General features: G+C 45.2%; 1 protein-coding gene across 1 annotated transcript in view; it reads right to left on the bottom strand.

Moving 5' to 3' along the window:
* Positions 1–3,078: 3,078 nt before the first annotated feature.
* Positions 3,079–10,516, bottom strand: part of STK17A (serine/threonine kinase 17a) — a 27,821-nt gene continuing 20,383 nt past the window's right edge. The window contains exons 3-6 of the mRNA XM_007446986.1: positions 7,626–7,752; positions 4,458–4,506; positions 4,189–4,368; positions 3,079–3,742 (exon numbers count right to left, since the gene is read on the bottom strand). Coding sequence (XP_007447048.1) covers positions 3,418–3,742; positions 4,189–4,368; positions 4,458–4,506; positions 7,626–7,752 — 681 coding nt within the window. The 3' untranslated portion in view covers positions 3,079–3,417. The remainder of the gene's footprint in view (positions 3,743–4,188; positions 4,369–4,457; positions 4,507–7,625; positions 7,753–10,516) is intronic.

The following is a 10,516-nucleotide window of genomic DNA, read 5'->3' as shown; positions in this document are numbered from 1 at the left end:
GCAAAAAAAAAAAAAAAAAAAACCAAAAACAAACAACAGAAAAAAGAATATCTATAGCAGCTTTATTCATAAGACACAAAACCTGCAACAGCCCTGGGGTCTGTGAACAGAGATATGGTTTTACATAAGCTGGTGTGTTCAAACAGCACCATATGGCAACAAGGAACACACTGCTGATACAAGCACCAATATATATGAGTCTCAAAATCATGCTGAGTGAAAGCCACAGCAGGGTGGACGTGCCATGTAATTCCCTCTATCTGAATACGTGCATTTGTCAAGCTTGAGAGAGGCTGGTACGGATTTAGAGCTGTACACTTCGTTACTTGTAAATTATATCCCCTCCGACAATAAAAGAATAGTTGGCAATTAAGGCTCTTGAGGTTAACGTTTTTAATTCTGTAAAAAATTGAAGGTCCTAAGTGCTAAATGATCTTGAACAATACTATCTTATTTTTAATTTTTTCCGTCTAATTCAAATTTCTCCAAGTGTGAGCTTAAAATGTATTTAGGATTTGTTTCTTGGTACCTTGAGATGATCCATGTCGGTGGCAGGGAGCGATGTTGCTCAGGCCTCCGTGGACGGAGCCGCACAGCATTCACCTCGTGTCCAGCAGTCTCTAAGCGACCTCTTCTCTCCTACACTTTCTTCCAAACTGAGGTCTGTTGGAAAAGTTTAAGATACACCACAGTTAGCATCTGATGTGCCTCTGTAACTACAAGAGAAAGCCATATTCTCCTACTTTTCATGTGAAAACAAAATGAAACATTAAAACACAATTTCCCAGTTGACTAAAACCACTTATATTCTGCATATTTCATAAACAACTTCTCATCAAGCTAAAATATAATGTTGAATTTTATTATAATTAAAACTGGAGTTCTAAATTGCATGGATATGAATAGTTTAGTCCATTGTAAACAAGTGAAAAGAAAAATTAACAGAGCTAGTTGGTTAGTAATTAACAGAAAGATTTGGTCCAATACTGTGAAGACTCTTCATGCTCTATTTATATGACAGACACCAAAAAATGTCAGTATATCCCTTTACCAGTGCAAGTGCGTCCAAAAAAGCAGTGTACAATTCTAAATTCAAGGCACCAAAAGCAGCTAAGGACAGCTGTACACTGCAAATGGCAAAGTGGCCAGCTAAAAGAAAACACGTCTTTTTTCTTTTCTTTTACAAATAGAGCAATTATATTAAATGTATTATGAATACAGTATAAAAATGGCTTGGAAAAAGTCTAACTGTTGTCCTCATGATTATGATTTTTTTTTTTTTTTTTTTCCTGGTACGCCGGCCTCTCACTGTTGTGGCCTCTCCCATTGCGGAGCACAGGCTCCGGACGCACAGGCCCAGTGGCCGTGGCTCACAGGCCTAGCCGCTCCGCGGCATGTGGGATCTTCCCGGACTGGGGCACGAACCCGTGTCCCCTGCATTGGCAGGCAAACTCTCAACCACTGTGCCACCAGGGAAGCCCTGATTAGGATTTTAAAACTGAATAAATCCATCAAGTATAAAAATGTGTCATTCAAATAGTGGATATTTTTTCTCACCTCCGTATTTTTGTCAGAGGTATTTATAAAAATTTGCCTAAAATTGTATTTTACCTCGTTTCAAGACTTACCTGAGGCTTTAGCAATGTGGCCATGGGTTTCCATTGAAAACTGCCATTGTAGCAGAATTTCCTCTTCCTCTTTATAGAGCTTGTTTAGAAACGCTCGTTTCCAAGAAACTGTATAAATCAATATGCCAATTTAGTGAGAAAACAGTGCAAACCGAGGGTTCGAACTGCCTAATCAATTTCACCTGATGGTGTTGGAACAATACAGGGCCTGCGACACTTGCAAGGCAGGGCCGGGAGCTCGTGCAGACCACGCAAGGGAAAGTCCAGCCCAGTACCCTACACACACACACTTGAAAACAGATGGTTAGGGGTTCCATGGTCCTGAGGCTGACATCTGAGCAACCAGGCTGGGAAGAAAGCACCACGTGACACCCTAGCAGACTGCGAAGGGATGGGTCCGAGTAGTTCACGGTACAGAGCACATGTTGTGTGCCCACAGCACACAAGTCACAGACAAGTTGTATTCACCCGATACAAGCACCTAATACAAGATAAATAAGGACTCTCAGACTGTTCTGTGTAAGAAGAATATTTAGTTGCTTTAAGTTATACAGCATACGCTTTTACATTTCCACTTTTTTAAATAGGAATTTGTTCACTGTGGGCCCAGATACAGCTGAAGTGTTCAATCCTAAGTAAATTAAATGCTACTGAGTATATTCTTATAAATCTTACAAGTCTTAGGGTACCTCCCTAATGACAAAGTCTCCAATGTCAAATCGTCTATGAACAAAGTAAAGGTTTATAAATATTCTGGCATTTTACCACTTTTCCTAGTATTGCTTGGGGGCTAACATGAAATTCAACAGAAGCAGAGGTTCGATGGCCAGCATGAATGTGCTTTATATTTCTTCCCCGATTCCTGGGGATTTTATTAACAAACAACTTAATAGCGTCCTCTCACTGACCAAAGCACCAGGCTGTGTTGATCAGATCACACTGCCTCTCGCAAGAGACCAAAGTCAGGCGACAAGCGTGTGAGGAGGCGGCAGGGGTGCAGCCTGTGAAAGAGGGTAGACAAGGAAGGTGTGATGAGGGACACGCGGCGCTGACACTGGGTTAACATTACAGGGTGACTTAACCTTGACCTTGAAAACCAGAACAATTTCAGAGGTGAAAAATCACCACCACTCTTACTAGTGATGTTGAAGAAAAAAAAATAAAATTAGCCAGGGTTTTTCACTGATGGGGTTGCAAAGCATTAGGAAAAAAACAGACAACAGAAGTCAAACCAAGTCAACATAAAGCAGTAGTAAAATATAAAAATAAGACATTATTAAACTAGTGGATGTTATTCTAGGTCTCAAAAATTTGCAAAATACCTATTTAAATTAAAATCTTAGTCCCCTCAAAAAATCCAAAGTGGAAAAGTATCAATTTTAGTAAAGATATCAACATACATATATGCAGATATAGATATGAATAACGCAAAACAGATTTACAAAGATGTTAATTTTGGCACTTTTACTTGGATTTTTAAGGAAAGTGACTACAGATATTCTTTGCATACAAATTCTCATTCTGGAGAAACAGGATGCAGAAATAAAAGGTTCAAGCATTTCCCTTCTTAAAAAGAACTTTGAAAAAGGTAACTTTACCCGTTAAACCTCCTGGTTGGCAACTTTATAAATCTGGCTTGATTTCTCTAACTCCACAAGTTTGACAAAGTTATTTTAGTTTCTACCAGTGACACCTGGTCATCCACTTTCAGCACATGTACCATTTGGCCAGAAGTCCATAAATAATGTTTCCAATGTAGAAATCTTAAAGTTCCAAAGGGAAATACTGCTCAGTAGATAAAATCTCCCGGAATGTCTTGCAGCAAAGGTTCCTCAAATTTAAAGCGTTTGGAAATGGCCTTTTCCTCCATTTTCTCTTTTTCAGACTGTCTGCATTGTCCTAAAGTATATGAAGTAACTACAATCAACTCCTCTGTGACAACGGATTCCTCGGTTTCCGGCTTCTGAGAATCTGAATTACTTTCAGGCACAGAATCGCCTTCCTGGAGGGCCTGTGCCTCTTCTAATGCCCCTTTCACCTTGAGAGAAGGTTCCTGAACACTGCTCTGCATTAGCCATGGATGTTTCAGACATTCCTCAGCAGTGGCGCGATCTCTGGATAAAGATACACATTTTACAATTAGGACAAAGTCGTTTAAAGCCTCAACTGTAACTTAGAGCATAAGGTATTATACTTTGGGACATATGAACCACAAAGATCTTACTGTGGTTCCTGAATAAAACAAAGTTTTAGCATTTGCATGCAAATGCCGTTCCCCACAACATAGAAAAATAGTATTTTAAGTTATCTCTGAAAAGCCCCTTTGAAAGACCAAGAACAGATGGCAAATATCTGTTATACTGAGGTGCAGTTCACATTTTCTAAAGAACATTTTCATTTTTGTCACTTTTTCTTTCAACAGATGTAAGAAGCCAAAGGTTTCATCTAATTTTATGTCTGCACTTTCATGTCTTCATTTGGGGGTTTCAGTTGTTAATCTGCTTTTGTTCAGAGCAGATTGCTCAAAAATTGATAGAGATCAATATTAACGAATACTTACTCAGGTTTCTTAACTAAAAGTGTCTTGATGAAGTCAACAGCTGACTCGGACACAACATCAAATTCTTCCTCAGAATAACTCAGGTTCATCTGTGAGATGTTGAGGAACGTTTCTTGTTTATTATCGCCTAAGAAAGGCGATACTCCCGTCAGCATGACATATGCCAGCACTCCAATGCTCCTAAATCAGAATGAAAATGTAAGAAAAATTAGTATCATATTCATTATTCTTAAAACTAATTTGATCAATTCATCATAAATAATTCTCACCACATATCCGTTGCCATGCTGATAGGATCATAACTAAGAATTTCAGGAGCTAGTATCAGAAACAAAAGAAAACATTTAGTTTTGTGGACAAAAAAATTACCAAACTTGCTCTTAAAAAAAATTTAAATATCAAACTAAGACACTGTCAAGGTTTGGGCTAAGATGAAATAAGTTCACGTTATAAGTCAATATGCATTACTGTAAAGTCTAACTAGATGTTTATAATTAACTTGCTTATTTTTTGCACCTCTATCCTCCAATGCTGGATCCTAGTATTTTTTTTTTTTTTTTAATATTTGAATACATAACTACTGCCATATAAACTGGCAACTTTTACACTTTCCTCTTCCCACACCCTCTATCTAATCAAGCATCAGGTTCCCGCTTTTAAATCGTGACCTCCCCCGCCCCCAGTCTACAGCACTTGCCCCCTGACCCCCACTTGGTCCCGCCCTCTGATCTACTCTCTATGCTGTGGCTGCAATGCCCATCCGTTAACACAAAGTCAGTCAACAAGGTTAGAAACAACCTGGGCATCCTTGGAGTACATGCATCACACACACAGACAACAAAGACAACCTACAGGGTTGAGAAAAAGTTTGCTTAGATAATATCTAACTAGACTGCTGCCAGCCAGAGAAGTAACAGAAAGACAGCCCCAAGTGTGCAAGGACATAGGGGAAATTCAGGAAAATCCTCCCTGAAGACTACTCACTGGTACGATCCAGTCAACCAAAAGACGATTTTTTTCAAAAGTATAGAAATAGGAAGACTAGGCTATGAAAAGACAGGCAATAAGTACTGAATCCATTTAAAAATAGATCAAAGCCTAAAAAATGGAGGTAATTACAATAAAAAAGGGAATGAAAATGTTCCAGGGAAAACCAAAACACTGAAAGTTGCGCGTGCATTAGGAGTGGGAGATAAGCCTGCCCCAGAACAGGAGAGGGGGAGGTGTAGGGGATACAGGTTTCCCCACTTCTATCTGAAGCTGTCAAGCAGAAGCAGAGGCTACGAATGTTATTTAAAAGTTATAAAAGAGGGAGTGCCCTGGCAGTCCAGTGGTTAGGACTCCAGGCTTGCAACGCGGGGGGCACAGGTTCCATCCCTGGTCGGGGATCTAAGATCCCACAAGTGATGCGGCATGGCCAAAAAAAGAAAACAGAAAAAGAACGTTTTAAAAGATACTACCAGGAAACTTAAAATCAAATGCAGAGTATCCAAATTACTGGAGGGGAAAAAGTACAACAGAGCCGAGAGAGCAGTAGATGCTGGGAGGAGCGGGGAAGGAAATAATATTAGCTTCCTTTTCTGAGTGTTTATTACGTGCTGAGCGCTGACGTGAGAGTGTGACGGAGCAGATCCAGTGAGGCAGGACTTCCACAGCCTCGTTTCGTGGACGGAGGACCGTGAGGTATAGAGAGATCTGGGGACCGAGGTCCCACAGCTGGCCAGTGCGGAGGGGCACACACCCAGGCAGCCCTTTCTGCGTATGAAAGGCTGGGGCGGGGCTGGGGGCATGGAGCCCCCTTTAAAAGGCAGGCCAGGCGAAGAGACAGGAGTGCCACCTGCTTTTCTGTATTATATCCTTCTGAGTTATTTGTAGTTTTTTGGGTTGTACTGCTTTTATCATATAGAATACAGCCTTGTGTTTTGGAGGGAAAAAAGCTCTTGGTAGAAAATTTAGAATTTACCAAAGAGCAGAAAGCATCGGAGGGAAACAAAACAAAACAAACAACCCCCCAGAAACTCATTCAGGGCAATAATTCCTATGGGCATCTCGGCCCACAGCCCTTCAGCCCCGCAGCCTCCCACACTTCTTCCAGTTTACAAGGCCTCCCGGTCATCACGGGTGCTTCCCCTGAAGCAGCGGCATGTTAAGCCACATTCCTAACACTAACTCAGAGGTCACGAGGCGTACTAGTCGGCGTACTGGAAATTGTGTTCTAGTCCACAAAAAAACACACAATGTTTGAAGGGTGTTTTTCTGCCTGCGATATCTTTTATTACCTAATTAATAAAGGATCTGCTGTTTCAAACTGTAGGACTTAAGAAAGTATTTTAAAACTTGAAATTATTTTTTGTACTGTCATTGCCCTACAGCTTTGTTTTCCTCAACCTGACCTGTCCCCCGGGACTTTCTGTGTCCCCCTGGAATCCTTTTCTCCTTCCTACATAAACTCCCAGCATCCTGGGCTCCTTCGAGGACTACTCTGCTCCTTTTACCTTCTTGCCACGCCCCCAGGCCTTCCAGAAGGAGACTGCCTGTCCGCCCACTTCACACCTCTGCCCTCAGGCAGATCTCCTTCCCTCCAGGCCTTCTCTACCCCTGGTCACAGTGATGCTCTCACCCACGGACACAAACGCCATCCTCCACCTCCCAGGGCTGCCATCACCCCAGGCAGCTTCCACACTGATGTGCAGGACCCTACTGGCCTGGCACCCGCGCTTCTCGACCTCCTGGTCTAAAGAAGCTGACCTTCCAGAGCTACATCCAAGGCCTTGTAATCACAAAGAGCCCTTTCTACTCTGACATTTTAAATGATAAAACCGTAATCCCTGGTCACACCTTTAAATTATTTTACTGCTTTGCCCTTGTACAGAAATCTTTTTCTTTAGCCTCATCCAACCACTAATTCTTTTATGCTCCATTTTCCTTCCAGTCTATCCAAAAAGTCATAGTTTACCACTTTTTCTACCAAACCGAGAAGCCATGGTTCATCACTTCAGCTGCTCTCTTTTTCTTTCTGCCAGAAGCTCTCAGCCCTGCATCAACCCAGCAGAATGCCCTCTGTTTCCCACATCTATGTGATCACAGGGCTTGCAATGACTCTCACAGTGTTTGTTCTACCAACTTGCAGTTCTTGAAAGGTCCTTGCTTGTTAAATATCCTTCCAGCCTCAGATAACCTGACATCCTCTCCTGTTCCTTTTAGAAGCAAATCCCTTCAGCTTCTCTTACCCTCCAGGAAAGGGACCACCAATTTGGTACCTTACTCTTTATAAAGTTTTCCATTTTTTAACTTAATACAAAGGAAGGGATCTCTGATGGTAGAATTTCACCACACTGGACGGTAGGCCCCACCACTCATCACGCCACATGTGAGCTCCCCAGTGAAGGTGACGCCTGACCCCAAACACGAAACGCGCAGCTCTCGGGAATACTCACCCACATACTCGGGAGTGCCCATGATCTCCCGGAGCTCCTCACCGTTCTTCAGTATTCGTGAGAGACCAAAGTCAACGATCTTAATGTCCCCCAGCGGAGAGTCACTTGTCAGCAGAATATTCTGGGGCTACAAAATGACACCCCCCAAATTAATAAACCGCGATTGCGTACGAAGAGCATAAAGAGCAGGCAGCCCATAAAACATACAAATTTCACCTGTGGAACTGAGAGAGAGAAATTTAACAGACAGTCATTCGTTAGACAGCTGTTTTTACAGCGTACGTCCTGTGTGTAAGGCAGCAGGCCTCGTAGCATCTCTTCCCTTATACCGGCTCTTCATCAGCACGTAACTATGCATCTATTCCCATCTTAAAAACCAAACCAAACCACTTAAAAAAAAATCCTCCCCCCATGACCCTGCATCTCCTTCTAGCCAACACACTCACTCCCTCAAAGCTCAACTTCTTGAAAGCGAGGTCGTCTTAATCCAGCTGCATCGGGATTTGCCCCCTGTACTCGACCTGCTCTCACTAAGGTCACAACGTCTTGTCTTTAATAATCGAAGGCCCACCAAGTCCAGCAGGGGCCCTGCAGGCACTGACGGCGGGACAATCTGGAACTACAGGTCGTCCTTATATTCCCTCTTGGATCTATTCCTCCCTCTCCATTTTTTTCACGACTGTTTTCTTTGCTCTGCTTTTAAACAGTGGTGTTGCCCAAGATCTCTTGCTGGCTGGCCCTCTTCTCCTGACACTCTGCGTTCTATTTCTCAGCAATTTCATCTACTATCAAAGATTTAGCCGCCACTTATAAGCTGATCACTCCTACCCTAAGCCCTCTCCGGACTCACAGCGCCAATTAAAATTGGATCTTTTCGCCTGGCAAGGCCTTCAATGCAATACACACCTCGGGCACTAAACCCACTGCTCTCTTCTGTATTCCTAGCCTCAGTGCTCAAGTCAGACACTGGGGAATCATCCTAAGGTTCTCTGTACCCTTCATTTTCCACCACTTTCACATCCAGTGAAGTCACCAGTCATGCGAATTCTATTTCCTAGATCTCAATATTCCCACTGCATGAAATCTGGGATTTCATTACCCTCCTGTCTCTCGTTTCCCCACCTTCAACCCACCCTCCACGTACGACAACCTTCCCATATTGTAAGTCTGATCGTGACACTCTCCCTGTGGTCGTCTGGCTGTTCTTCGCCAAGTGGGGACGGGGGCGGGCTGGATGTACACGGCGGTGGTAAGCGCCACCCAGAGGACCAATGAGCTTCGCACTCCTGGAGTCATTTTTGCTCAGCTGAAAATAACTAGGACATCTTTGCGTAAAAAGTCAAGCTGATACATTATGGACTAGAATGTAAAATTCATCCCAATTTTTAAAATAAAATATGAGATTTGAAAGAGGCTTATGCTTATGCTTGCACTTCAGAATGGGTCGGCGCTTACTGTCTTTGGCTGTTAAGAGTCCTTCCAAAGGTGAACTGAGGACATGGCACCAATAAAGTATAAGTACCTCACTAGAGTGTCCAGAATGTTCCGTGCTCCGGCCCCTCCCTCCCTTTCTAGATGACCCTCCTGTCACCATTCTGCGGGGAGTCTGCGCTCCAAATCAGTCGGGCTGTAGTCCCTCAACAAGACACATGGCCCACACCTCAGGCCTCTGCTTGGGAAGGCCCCTCCCCGGCGGCCTGGCAAATTTATCCTCACGGCTCCCTCCAGCACAGGGTGGCGTCTCCTCTGCGAAGCCCTCTCTGCCCTCCCCTCGCCCGGCCCCTCTCGCCTCCCCTGCGTCTCTCGTACAAGACACGTTGTTCTGTTAACAGGCGTTTCGGTCTCCTCCGCCGCGCGGTTCTCTAGAGGGTGGCAGTGATGTTCACGGTCCTTTCCTGCCACTTGCACGCAACCGCTCCATCCAGCGTCCGTCTTCTCGCCGCCGCCCCGGTCGGTCAAAGCCAAGGGCGCCCTCAGGGCCTTCCTCCGGAGCCGTCTCAGCGGCGCTTCTCATTGCTGCTCCCTCCCTGTTCACCAGCTCCTTTCCTCTTGGCTTCCAGAACAGAACACCGTCCTGGTTCTCCTGCTAACTCCCCAGCTGCTGCTGTTGGCCCGTCTCCTGCGACCCGCCCGCTAACTGCTGGGCCCCCAGAGCCCGATCTGGAGGCTCCCCCTCTCCTCGCCCCACTCCCACCCCGCACCTCCACCTGCACCCAAGGCCGACGACCACCTGCCCCTCTGGACTCACAGCCCCTCTCTCTGGCTCAGGTCCCTTCAACCAGCTCTTCACCTAGCCTCTCCCCTTTGATGTCTCAGAGGCGCCTCCGATTCAACACGCCCGTCAGACTCCTGCTTTTCTCCCAGATCAGACTCTCCTCGCGTCCCCGCGGGCAGCTCGGTAGATGCTCCTTGCAGCCGGCAGGACGCAACGCCGAGGGGCATCTCCGTCTCTCCTCTCTCCCTGGCGCCTTCGCCATCGAGCTAACGCGTCACCACGTCCTAGTGACGTTAAGTTCTAGATGTAGGCATTTCTAGACTTTGTCTACCCCTCTCTCCCCACAGAACACTACCTTGAGCCACTTTCTCCTCCGCTGCAGCAGAACGCTGCCCGAACTGCAGCCAGGAGGGTCTTCCGTCCTCTGTAAATCTGATCGGTGACCACCTTGCCCAAACCCTTCAGTAGCTTCCCTCTGCTCCTACGATAACCTCCCAGCTGCTCACTGGGGTCCACAAGCCCCAGGCAGGGCGAGCTCGTGCCCGGCTGTCCAGACTTGTCACACACCCGCTCCCCGGGCTCAGGGAAAGTCGGTCTCCCTGCCGGACACTCACACCTGTCATGCTCTCTCTCTCAACAGCATCTCTGTCATCGCACCCCCGCCACCTGGGACGCT

The sequence above is a fragment of the Lipotes vexillifer genome, unplaced genomic scaffold (genome assembly GCF_000442215.2).
Source record: "Lipotes vexillifer unplaced genomic scaffold, Lipotes_vexillifer_v1.1 scaffold1359, whole genome shotgun sequence".
Taxonomy (NCBI): domain Eukaryota; kingdom Metazoa; phylum Chordata; class Mammalia; order Artiodactyla; family Lipotidae; genus Lipotes; species Lipotes vexillifer.
The sequence above is the reverse complement of the archived record's forward strand: the minus strand, read 5'-3'. Positions and strand labels throughout refer to the sequence as shown.